This window comes from Petaurus breviceps, unplaced genomic scaffold, assembly GCF_028583685.1.
Source record: "Petaurus breviceps papuanus isolate PSGF00001 unplaced genomic scaffold, PetGlider_PUasm1.0 190, whole genome shotgun sequence".
In the NCBI taxonomy this organism is placed as follows: domain Eukaryota; kingdom Metazoa; phylum Chordata; class Mammalia; order Diprotodontia; family Petauridae; genus Petaurus; species Petaurus breviceps.
In genome coordinates this window covers 5,882,429-5,895,871 of record NW_027185810.1, presented here as the reverse complement: position 1 = coordinate 5,895,871, position 13,443 = coordinate 5,882,429, and the positions used below count along the sequence as shown (strand labels likewise).

Below are 13,443 nucleotides of genomic sequence, written 5' to 3'. Positions count from 1 at the left end.
TGCATATATTCATATATTATTTATAATTCTTATTTGTTTCATTTGTCACTTAAAATAGTAATTTATTTAATTCTACAATGTGCTTGTTTCCTCTTATTCTCACTTTTAGAACTATTCCAGTAAGGTGAAGTGGTATTTTAATAATTCATCCCTCTAATTAATTTTTACCTGAAATATATAGATTTGTGATGAAAATGATAGCATCATCCCCCCCTCCCCACTCCTGCTAAGAGAAGCTTCATGACCCTGTTTGGGGTTTTCTTGACAAAGATACTAGAGTGTTTGCCATTTCCTTCTCCAGCTCATTTTATAGATAATGAAATGAGGCAAGTACGGTTAAATGACTTGCCCTGGGTCACATGACTAGTAAGTGTCTGAGGTTGGATTTTAACTCAGGTCTTTCTAACTCCAGACCCAACATTCTATCCATTGCGACATTTAGCTGCTGTTGATAGTTGAGAGTAATGACATAGATAGTCTACCTAGATTTCAGCCAAGCAGTTAACATAACTTTGCTTTGGATAAGACAAAAAGAGATTTGAACTATAAGACACTATAGTTAATATGATTCTGAATTACTCAGTGTCATCTTGGCAAGAGGTGGTAAAGTGTCCCAGATCTTTGACTTTGACCCTGTTGCATATTTTTATTGATGACTTGGATGAAAGCAGAGATAATGGTTCATCAGATTTTCAGATGAAGTCATTATGGGAGGGATCCCTAACATATTAGATGACAGGCAGGAACCAAAAATATCTTGATGTTCTAGAATAATGGGTTGAATTGAATAAGATAGCATTTCATGTAGATACATATAATGAATACATAAATGAATAAATGCAAGGTACTTGTTCAACACAAGTTAAAATCAGTTGCATCATATACATGACAGAAAGACATCATTAGACAATAGCTCCTGGAGAAAACATGAAATCATTTTTTTGGTGAACTTTGAGCTCAATATAAGTTGATAGTAAATATAATATGACCATCTCCAAAATTTCTGAGAACACTTCTAAATCTCAGATCCTGTGATTCTTTATCTTAATTATCTCAAGCCAGGATCTCCCTCTCATTTGCCCATTTCTTCTTTACATGGCTTAATTTTCTGATTTCTCCTTTCTTGACTTTTACAAATTACTGACATTTACAAACTAACATTACTTAAGGAAATATAAAGTAGTGTATATATTGAAAAGAGTAAAGACTTCCAGATTTGCACCATGGGTCTGAGACCAGACATAAGTCACTTAAAATGCTCTGGGCCTTGGTTTCCTCACCTATAAAATGTGATCACTAGTCCTCTTGTAACTGTTGTGACAAAAGCCCTTTGTAAACCTTAAGGCACTTGTAGAAATGTGACTAATAATATGACTAATAATAGAAACATGACTATTTCTAAATGATCAACTCCAAAGTAAGGGCAATAAAAATAAGGCAACATACCTGTGTTTGTAGTCCTTTAAGACCCTGTTAGTATAAAATGTAGCAGCATCATTCATCTCCTTGACATAAGGACCTGGTTTGGGGGACTAAGAGAACAGCACCATCACCCCAGCATAGAAGAAAAAAAATAACAAAGCAAGAAAATGGTTCAGAGAAAAAAAGATAAGCAATGGAGGTAGTGATACTTTAAAGTTATTAAGCCCAAAATGAGTGCATTAAAGGTAGGGAGGGTGATTTCATAGATTGCATAGAAAATGTTAAGCAGAATAAGAATTTAGTGTAGGCTGAAAAGAAAGAGGAAAAAGCTTTTGCTAATGCATCAACCTAAAGATGAAGAAACAGGAAGATGGAGTTTATATCTTTTTACATGTATAAATTTTAGTTGTGCCTTCAACTACCAAAAGGGTGCCGAGATGAGGACTCTCCAAATTAAGGTGTAGACTTACCACTGCTATCCACCCTAGTGCAGGAATGCTTTCACTCACAGCTGAAAGATGATTGAACATCTGACTCCCCCGATTTCTCTCCCTGAAAGTTTGTATTTCCTGAATCTTTTCCGATATTGGTTTGAGAAGTGCAGCCACATCATTCTGCAAATAGCCAAATATGAAATATTGTTATTGAAGACAGAACAGAAACAAAGATGCTCCATCCATGTTGGCTGAATCAGAAGCTGCCAAGATTTTCCATTTGTCTGGTCGTCTAAAGTAAACATATGTGAAATTTCCAGAACAGAATGAGTTGTTTTTTTCCCCCATTACAACTTCCAAACAATTATCTTACAAACTTTCAAAAATTCACATCTTTTCCCAGGTTAATAGTACTATCTTCTAAGATATAAAAAATATAACAGCATTAAAACCTTCTATGTAGTCAAGGTCCATAATGCATATAGTGAAATGAAACACCAAGAAAAAGAGCTCTAACACTTGGTAAATATGTTCTCATTTGAGGATTCTGTGAAGTAAGCTGCTGAAGAATTATTATTCTAAGGGGCAGGGTGCAGTAAGAGCACTGGCCCCAGTGTCGGGAGACCTGGGATCAATTCCGGCCTCAGATACTTGGCTCCCACACGAAAATAACTGGCCGTGTAACCTTGAACAAGTTACTTAATCCCAACTGCTTAAAAAAAAAAAAGAATTATTATTCTACTCTGCAGATGAGAAAACCAAACCCTGGCCATAAAGAAATGACTTGTCCCCAGATCACACTGGTTTGTTCAGGGCAGAACTGACTAGAACACAAATTTGTTTTTCATACCACATCCACCATACTTTCCATCATAGCCATTTTCTAGAGTAACTTTAATTATCCTGAAAACACCAACGAGTAATTCAAAACTACTACTGTTTTTCTTTTAGTTGGAATGATCTGCTTTGTCTTTCAAAACATCATATACTCATTCATACCTGCTAAATATTAAAGTCTCTGGATGCTGTGTAAACCTGGCCCATAATTATTAGACATGGTGACTTCTACTGAACCAATCAGTTGATATGCCAGTCAAGTGGAAACATATTACCATAAAAATCACTATAGAAATGCTACATTATTTCACAATCTCTCTCTTGCATTCTCTCCCCTGCCTCCTTCTAAATTTTAAGGAGTAAATAAAATGGCTCCCTACTACCCAGTCATTTCCCCTTTGTGAGATGTCACTTGGTAACCTTCGAAACCTTGATATGAGCAACTGAAGAGATGTGAGCGGCACTTAATTAAAATCTATTTACTCAAAGTAAAGTCCTTTGCTTAAAATCTGCTTGCTTTGCAGTCATTCCCATCAAGCCCTTGGAGACTCTATTTTGAAAATTATCACCACTACTAGGACCCTCCTGGGAGGGATGGAAAGGAAGGAAAGGGGAAGGCAGTTTTCTTCTGCTGCTTTGTTGTTGTTGAGCTGTTTCAATCATGTTTGATTATTGCAGAAGGTGGGACTTTTTCTGAGCCTTCCCCTACCCCCACCTCAGTGCTGGGGTCTTCCCTCTGCAAATTATCTTCAATTTTTCCTGTGTGTATCTTGTTTGTACACAGGTGTTTGCATCTTGCCTCCCCCATTAGACCATGAGCTCCTTGAGGGCAGGGACTGTTTTTTGCCTTATCTCTTAGCATAGCACTTGGTACATAGTGCTAGTAGACTGAGAAATAGGAGAGACCCATACATCGGGTTGAGAACTTTAATAAGTTTGATTCCTTCCATTTTTGTAGGATTTTAAGGTGTTACATAAGGAAGAAGAATTTGAAGTTATATTTCTTGGATAACTATGAACTTTGGTAGCTTCTGCAGTTAAAGATGGGGGCAGCTAGGTGGTGCAGTGGATAGAGTGCCAGACCTAGAATTGGGAGGACCCAAGTTCAAACCTGGCTTCAGACACTTACTAGATGTATGACCCTGGGCAAGTCACTTCACCTTGTTTGCCTCAGTTTCCTCATCTGTAAAATGAGCTGGAAAAGGACATGACAAACCACTCCAGTACCTTTGCCAAGAAAACCCCAAACAGGGTCACAAGGATTCAGACATGACTGAAATGACTGAACAACAAGCTACAAGCCAGGCCTGAAAAGCCTTCCTGGAATCAGTGTTTAAAAGGCAAACATTTCTTTCTACTGAAAGCAGGCAATGCATGATCAGGAGTCTCTCACTAGTTTCCCAAAAGGCACCAAATCTTGGTCTGTAGTTGCACCACTAGAGACCCCAGCTGCAACAATCTGCAAATCCAGAACAGTATTAAAGTGGGGACCCTTTGAGAAAAGCCAGGGGAGCTGAACTGTTGCTGATCGCTGGCCTATTGCCCTCAGAGAAAAACAAACAGGGCCTATGTATTTATAATATTAGATAGATTTATTAAGTCGATTCTCGTTTATCTCTGATTTCCCAAGAACAAACCATAAAGTCTGAAAAGACAGAGGATTTTAGAAGATATTTTATATCAGTTATCTGATCAAGACATTATAAAGATTGGGAAAGTCTGCTCCTGCCTCAATTTGGCAATAGCGTGCAGAAAATCAGAGCTGTATTCCCCCCCTTTTCCTGAATTAAACACATAGGGTTGGAAGTCCTGAGTGCCACAGCTATGAGCCTGTTCTAATAAACAGCAAAGCTTTTATTCTGTGCCAACAGTTTTCTCCTACAATTTAAATTACGTTTACATTCTCCAGCTCATCTTGAACTTCTGCAGTGGAGATTCAAAACAGAGAGAGAATTTGTTAGCTTTATGGTCTGTTTCCAGGAAGGCCTCATGGAGAGCTAATGGGGGAGAATGCTGATAAAGAGATACTTTGAGCTATTTCAGTGTTGAACACATAGTAGGTACTTAATGACTATTTGTTGAAATGAATTGAAATAAAACTTTTCCCTAAGAAGAGAGGAGGATCAGTCACTTTATAGGTTTTAAGGATTTCTTTATTTAGAATTTTAGTGGCATCTTTCCTTATTTGGTTAACAACCCAAGCACTCATTGGTTAGGCATATCTGGAATGATCCCACTCTGCAGTCATTCTTTAATGTTTCTTCAGGCTTCCTTTATTCACTTTCCTAAGGCAAAACCATATTTTACAAAGATAAAGTGGGTCCTAAGGATGGGAGGGAAGGAACTCTCTAAGGCTTCTACAATCCAGAGATTTCAAGGAACTATGTATTTACGTATTCCAACTGGAATCAATCAATCAGTCAATAAGTATTAAGTGCCTACAATGTACACAGACACTGTGTTAGGTGCTGGGGATGCAAAACCAAAAATGGAACCACTGCTGCCTGCAGGGAGCTAACATTCTATTGGGAAAAATATATCCTGAGCACATATAAGTATATTGTTGTTGTGGAGTCATTTCAGTCATGTTCAAACTCTTCCTGACCACATTTGGGGTTTTCTTGGCAAAGATACTGGAGTAGTTTGCCATTTCCTTCTCCAGCTCATTTTACAGATGAAGAAACTGAGGCAGCTAGGGTTAAGTGACTTGCCCAGGGTCATATGCCTAATAAGCATCTGACGCTAGATTTGAATGGAGGAAGATCTTTCTGACTCCAGGTTCATTGCTCTATCCACTGCAACAATCTAGCTGCCTTATAACATGCAAAATAGGAATAACATTAATACAGGATAATTTTGCAGGGAAGGGTCCTAGCAGCTAGGAAAAATCAAGAAAGGCTTCATTTAGGAGGTGGCACTTGAGTTGAGTTCTGAAAGAAAAAAACCCCCAGATTCTCACAGGATGAGGTGAGGAGGGACAGCAGTCCCCACATGGAGGACCAGTAGTGCACAGGCACCAAGGTGAAAGATGAAACGTCACCCATAAGGAATAGTAAGAAGGTCACTCTGGCTAGGCCACAGAGTAAAGGAAGAGGAATAATATGTAACAAGGTGGAAAAAGTAAGCTAGGATCAGGTTGTGAAAGGTTTTAAAAGTCAACCCAGAGGACTTTTTATTTGATCCTAAAAGTAATAGGGAAACATTTCAGTTTACTGAAGAGGGGAATCACATGGTCAGACCTGCAATTTCAGAAAAAAAATTATAGCAGTTGTGTAAAATGGATTAAATTGGGGAGAGATGGGACGAAGAGATCAAGTAGGAGGTTTTTGCAATGGTCCAGGAAAAAGTCACAAGGGACTGAACTAGTGTGGTGGTTGGGTGGGTACAGAGAAGGAGATATTTCTGAAAAATGCTGTGGAGATAGAAAAGGTAATATTAGGCAACTGACTGAACCTGTGGAGTGAGGGAGAGTGAGGGATTGAGGCTAACACGGAGGTTGTAAATGTGTGTGACTGGAAGGATGGTGTTGCTTCCATCAGAAATAGGGAAGTATGGAAGAGAAATGAATTTTAAAGGAAAGATAATGATTTCTATTTTGGACTTCAGGCACTTAAAATGTTTAATCAGCCAGAAATAAGCTATCTACTTCATTCCCTATCCAACAGCAACTTTAAAAAATGTTTCTGAGAGATATATTAGCCCCACAGTACATCACTCTATTTCAGAGTATTCTAAGACTTACAGGTCTACGTCACCTTAACTTCTGCTTTACAGCTGAAAGATTGATATGTATTATCATTCTCAGCTCAGCTTAGTTCCATGAATAACTGAAATGTTTTATAGAAAGAACTAAAGCTGACCTTGTCCAGCTATAGTTAAGAGTTTACCTGAGGGGTTGTGGTAGAATTCACACCATGCTCTTTGTGAGGAACAGCTCAAAATGCTTCAAATACAAATTGTGGTATATAAATATGATGGAATACCATTGTGATGTAAGAAATCAGGAAAGAGATAATTTCTTTCTTTTTCTTTTTTTTTTGTTTTTTGGAGGGCAATTGGGGATAAGTAACTTGCCCAAAGTCACATGGCTAGTAAATGTGTCAAGTGTCTGAGGCCGGATTTGAACTCAGGTCCTCCTGACTCCAGGGCCAGTGCTCTATTCGCGCCAAGAGATAATTTCAAAGAGAATTAAAAAGACCTGTATGAACTGATGCAGAGTTAAGTAAGAAGATCCAGAAGAACAATTTATACTATCAAACTGATATGACAAAAATGAGTATTTTGAAGACTTGGAAACTGATGAAGAACTAAATGAACAGAACTAGGAAAACAATTTATTCAGTAACAACCACAATAGAAAGACACTATGAACACTTTAGGAATTCTGATGCATGCAATCATCATAAGTGATTTCAGAGTACCAATGATGAAGCCTACTATTCACTTCCTGTCAAAGAGATGACGGGTTGAGGGCAAAGAATGAAGGTTGGATTTTTTGAACCTATCAATGAGGGAATTTGTTTTACTTAATTACATATATTTGCTAATAGGAATTTGTTTTTCTTTTACAATGGAATAGAAGGTGAGGTAATAGAAATAGATTTCTGTTAAGCTTAAAAAATTTCAAATGGAGAGATCTTTTTCCATCAAAAAAAGAAAAAGATCTCACAGATAGAACAGATGTGTTAATATGTTCGAGCCAAATTCCCACTTAATGTTTAAAACAACAAACTTCTGTGACATTCACTATTAGTTCAGTCTTCAAGCCTAGTTCAGTCCATATTCTTGCTGAATCCCAAAGGCTTCCTCTGTTTCCCCTTGTGTTGGTATCTCTCACAAACAGTGTTCTAGTTCCTATTCCCTCCCTCAAGTTCCTCTATATTTAAGGCTTCTTTAAGTACTCTGCTCAATTCAGCCCTATCCCAAGGCTGGAGTTTAAGAGATCACATGTGTCCCATTGAGGCACCTGCCTTTTTCTCCCTTTCCTCCTATATCATGACAACATACCCCATTTATAATGTTCCTATGGAACTAAGTGTCCCCTGTAATATTATGCCAAAAGTTGTGCTTTTGTTTAACCAATTAATGAGGTCAAGAGGCTTTCGTGTCAATGATGAGTGTTGTCACAAATTAAAAATAATGTCTATTAATTCTGGCAGCAGAAATCCTCACTTGTTAGATAGCAGATAGAAAACTTATTAATCTGTAATGATATCTAAAAGAAGAATAATACTTTTGTAGTAATTGATGTTAAGATAGCTTAGAAGTGGCAGAATATACACTCCAAATTTATATAAAAAAGAACAGTTCAAAGAGATGAATCCAAGGAGCTTAGTTTAAAAAAAACCAAACAATAACCTTAAATATGTCTTAGGCATATGCTATGAAGAACGACCTGTCATTGGTGAACAGGGGCTCAGTTATTTAAAAATAATATAATAATCTTGGCATAGATACTGCAAGTTATGACTTCAGTCATAATTTATTTGGTTTTCAACTAAATGCAACTGATGTGTAAGAAATACCAAATTAATCTTTTGCAATATTTTTCTAGCCTTTGAAAAGAATGGGAGGGGTGGGTGAAGTGGAGGGAGAAGATAAGGTCACAGGAAAGGGCAAAAAGAGAGATTGAAGAAGAAAGTAGTGAATAAAAATAAGATGGAGAGAAATTCACAAATAATGATTATAACTTTGAATGTGAAGGGGATGTTTATAATAGCTTTCTTTGTGGTGGCAAAGAACTGAGAATTGCAGGAATCCACATCAATTGGGGAACAGCTAAACAAGTTGCAGTGTATGGTTGTGATGGAATATTACTGTGCTATGAGAAATGATGAGCTTGATGATCTTAGAAAGGCATGGAAAGACTTGTATGAGATGATGAAGAGCAAAGTGAACAGAACCGTAACAGCAATATTGTTTTAAGAAAGACTTTGAGCAACTAAGTAATTTTGACTGTTATAAACAAACAAATTAAAAATAAAGGACGTATGAAGAAAGATGCTGTCTGCATCCACAGAAAAAACTGATAAATAGAAGAATGTATAGAATAATTTTACATATATATTCACACATACACATGTATATATACACACCTATTTGTGTCTAATGGTAGCCATCTCTAGGGCAGGGGGTAGGGAAGAAAAAAGGAAAAAAATTTACATGATAACTTTGTTGGATATCTGGAAGGAATAGAAAGTTTTACATGGTAGATTGGCAGTTTCATGTGCAACCATCTTTTTTATTGTACTGTCATGGAAATGACTTTTGTTCCATGAGTTGAAAATAAAATAAATTAAAAAAAGAAAATAACCTTGACAATGTTCATGGCTGGTACTAGTTTTCAGCAAACTAGCAATGAGAAATCATATTTCTTTGTGTATAGAGTTGCTTGCATGTAGTCTCTCTCATTAGACGGTGAACTTGAAATTAGTGACTGATTTTTGCCTTTTTATTCTCAGCAATTAGCATGGTGCTTGCACATAATAGGTATTGTTAACTTAATTCTTGCATCAGCTGTCATGTTTTTAAAACTGTGGAGGTTTTACTCAAAGATCAAAATCATTTACAGATGCTAAAATTGAAATGTTGGTTCTTATTCCTGACCACTAGGAAGGTGGAGGAAAATCTATTATTCTGGAATAACTCAGAGGTAGTTCCATGTATGAACAAAGGCAACACTACATTTATGTGTTTGTGTGTCATAGGCTCTCCCATCAACATCTGAGTCAAGAACATCTGAGAAATGAAAGATGTATAGAATATGAATCACCTAGCACTCCACTCCTTCCAGACCATGCTCAGCCTAAGACTGGCTGCTCAATCATTCCTTGTCACTCATTAACTCAAGCCCCCATGTGCCAAACAGAAATAGGTCTCTTCTATTCTTTCCAGATCTGGGAATGTTGCTTTAGTTATTCAAAACTCTAGGTCATAATTAAGCAAATAATTTAATTAAATTAAAAAGAAGCATGGTAAAATCAAAAGCATTACACACATATCAGAGAAAGCACCATCCATTCACTTCCTACTTCCAACTCTTTGAGACATTAAACCCCTCTCAGGTTGGAGTCTGGTTCCTCCTTGTTCAGTCTCCCAACCACAGGAGTTTAAACTCACAACAGGTTGTATGACAGGTAATGAAGATGATTCCTGGAGTGTCCAGGATTCTCTTGTTATCAGTTTCATTGATGCCTCCAGAGTCCCCTCCACTATGCATTACTCTGGATCAGCAGCTAAATAAATAGCCTTTCCCTTGTTCTGCCTTTAACTGTGTCCCTGTTCTCAGAGTAGCTGCCAGAGTACTGAAAAAAGAGCTCCTCCAAGGTCCATCTCAGCTGAGGGAAAGCTGTAGAGATGCATCCTCTGCCACAGTCTCCCTTCATCCAAGTCTACTCATCTATTTGGACTCCAGGCTGAGGCACCATCACTGACCAGCTGATACTCCTGCTGCCTGGACTTTCTCAAGCCTCAGTAGCACAGGTGAAACTTGGCACCAGTAAATGCCCTTCTGTCAGGCAAATACTTTGTAAACTAGATGCTCGTTTCCATGAACAAATGTATCCTTTAAGCATATTCTTATATCCCAAATATTTGTTTCAGGTACATATGTCTATATTACTGGGAAATAGGCCTAAAGCAGAAAAGGTTGTTACAACTAGCAATAAAATAAATGTCTGTTTGTGGACAGTTGGAGGAAGCCATATTTTTGTAGCTACTTCCTCAAGGCAGCTGCCTGTCAATGTTCTCATTCCAAGTTCTCCTTATGGGTCAGAAAACTCTGGTGAAATTTCTGAAGCTGCCTAATGAAAACCCTCACAAAAACATTTGCCAAAAATTGCACAGAAGCCAAATCAAATCAACATATATTTAGTGCCTACTACGTGCAGTGATATGATAAAATGTACTTTGACAAATATTTTGGAAAATACTTGAAAAAAAATGTCCCCAGAAAGCTTCATTTATCATTTATTAAAAACCTACCCTTTTCTTGAATCCTGGAGGCTTCTTTTGTGCTTTTAAAATTTAATCTTATACAGTAAAATCTTGGATTTTCTAAAATCCTTAATTAAATAAATTATTCTGAATGGACAAGTTTTCCAAATAATGGAGGATAAGGTCTTCAAGTGCTAGAACTTTTAAACTATTTTTGATGAAAATCTTTCTAAAATGTACCATGTAGCTCCTCATTGTCTTAAAGTACACAGAACATTATCTCACTGTTTCTTGATATAATTCCTCCATCCTACACTCTACCAACAAATTTATCTTCTTGAGAGACAAGTTTTGCCATGTCACTTCAATACCTAAAAATTTTCAGTTGTTTAAAGAGTAAAGGCTAAACTTTTTAGCCTGATACTCAAGTCCCCTACCAATTAAGTTATATTCTGCCTCTCGGTCCTATGTCACATGCCTCTTTGTCTTGTATTCTGTGCCATAGCCAAACCAAAGTACTTACTGTTCCCTTAATACATTACTCACATTTCTGCCTCCATACCTTTGCTCAGATTGTTCCAAAAGCCTATGATGCTCTCCTTTCTGCATCTGCCTATTAAGATCTTATTCCTCTTGCCACATTCTCTTCTGTCCTGTCCTTCCCAATAACACCAAAGAGAGATTGAAGAAGAAAGCAGTGAATAATGGGGTCATGAAGAGTCAGACATGACTCAACAACAACAACAATCCCTAGCACTTTGAACAGTATCTGTCATATGGCAGGCACTTATTTTGTCTGCTAACTTACCAATGATATAGTGATATAATGTAGAGAGTCCTGAACTTGGAGTCAGTAAATGTGGGTTTGATCCCTGGTTCAAAGAGCTGTGTGAGTTTAGGCAAGTCAATTAGCCTCTCTGAATCTTAGTTTCTTCTTTTGTAAAATAAGGATAAAGCTACTTACACTATCTGTCTTGTAAGAACCAAATATGATAATGTATGTGAAAGTTCTTTGTAATGGTAAGTCACTCTATAAATTCAGTATTATATAGCAAAGTGCTGGATTTAAGGTTAGGAATCCCTGGGATCATCCTCTATCTCTGATAGTAGAAGTGTGACCATGAGCAAGTGATTTAATTTACTTGAGCCTCAGTTTCCCCATTTATAAAAACCTTGTTTTAAGGATCTAATGAAGATTTGTAGCAAACCATATATGTGCCATATAAATGTCACATGATGATGATGATGATTAGCTAGGGTTAATAAAAGAGGAAGTGACAATAGAAAAGAAACTAGCCTTGAAGCCAATACATTCTATATTCTAAATTCTATTGTAGACATTGCTTAATTTTTTACTTTTTCCCCCTAGCACTTCACACAGTAGCCAACATGCTGTAAAAGCTCTTAAAGGTTTGTTCAAGGTTCAAGTTCTGCCTGTGATATGCACTGGCTGTATGACTTCGGGCAAGTCAACTGACTATTCAGAACTCTATGCAACTCTCTAAGATGATATAAGTTGCAGAGAAGGTTCTTACCTGAATCAGTAGAGGGTGTTTCCTCACCCTGAAGTTACCTATACCAATGAAATCACAAGTCCAATCCCCAACCTTTTTCCTATGTTGCTTAAATGATGCTGATTACACTTTCTGGAAGACTGACATCTGTGGCAGGTCTGAGTCTCAGAAATGAAAAGACGACTGTATTCTTTGCTATTTTTATTTCTCTTTTTCAGGTGAGGGGGAAAAAAACCTAAACCTGTTGGGATCTTTCTCCTCTTTTCCTCTCTTTAATTTTCTGCAATATGTCTGTCCAGACTTTCCAGTCAACTTACCCTAGTTCTGCATCCTGCCTTCTTTCTTTTCCCAGCTGTCAGAAGCTGACAATTAAATTCATTAAATGCAAACACTTGAGAAAAAGGATATTTGGCTGCATGAAATTCTATCTGATCCTTCTCAATCTGTCATAAGCCAGTAGTTAATCATTACAGAACATGGAACATTAATAAGGAAAAAACAGGAAGTAGAAGGAGCAAAGAAGAAGATGCAAAGCATAGCCATTTATTTATGCCATTGTTTCCAAATGGCTACCCAGAATGCAGCTGGTCACAGGCAATTCCAGACACCCCTGGCCATGCCTCTTTACACAGGATATTCTGGATGCTACTGATTAGCATTAGAGAACAAAGTCTACCAGTTGCAAAATCAAGTCCTAGCTTGACCACTGCCTGTCCTGGCAACTTTATCTCCCTCTCCTGGGTATGTTCTCTTACCTCCAGATTTTTCTCACTGCCACCCCTAGAATTGCTTTATTTCTTCCAATGTTTTCATATGGAGTGATTCCTAAACAACACGCAGTGCCCGTGTCTGCCCCACTTCTCTTTCACTGGCCAGCATAACCAGAAACCTTAATTAGTTGCACATTTATACAAAGGAAAAAAATTACAGGCTTTGCAAGGTGCTGATTCTACAGTTAATTCCTGATATCTGAATTTCATCTATTTACATCTTGTAATACATAAAACATTAAATAAAATTCTGAAATGAGAAATGAAACTCTGATAGCAAATTTATTTATATTTCATAATAGAACTACATAATATGAAATGAAAATCTTCCAAAGGAAAGATCAAAGAGGTCACTCAAAAAGAAACAAAACCTTTTTTTTTCTCCAACTGTTGAAAAACTCCAATTGAATAAATACACAGGAATTCCTCTGGGTCTTAAACAACTGCCTTGAGCATTCTCGAGTGACTACCAGTTGGAAACTCTATGGCAATAAGTTACTTCAAGCTACTTAATTCAACTTAATCCAACAA

At 37.2% G+C, this 13,443-nt stretch overlaps 1 protein-coding gene across 4 annotated transcripts in view; it reads right to left on the bottom strand.

Moving 5' to 3' along the window:
• CAP2 (cyclase associated actin cytoskeleton regulatory protein 2) overlaps positions 1–13,443 on the bottom strand; it is a 157,729-nt gene that overhangs the window by 40,558 nt on the left and 103,728 nt on the right. For all 4 annotated transcript variants that reach the window (XM_069092464.1, XM_069092463.1, XM_069092466.1 and 1 more), the window contains exons 5-6: positions 1,893–2,036; positions 1,447–1,532 (exon numbers count right to left, since the gene is read on the bottom strand). In XM_069092464.1, coding sequence (XP_068948565.1) covers positions 1,447–1,532; positions 1,893–2,036 — 230 coding nt within the window. The remainder of the gene's footprint in view (positions 1–1,446; positions 1,533–1,892; positions 2,037–13,443) is intronic.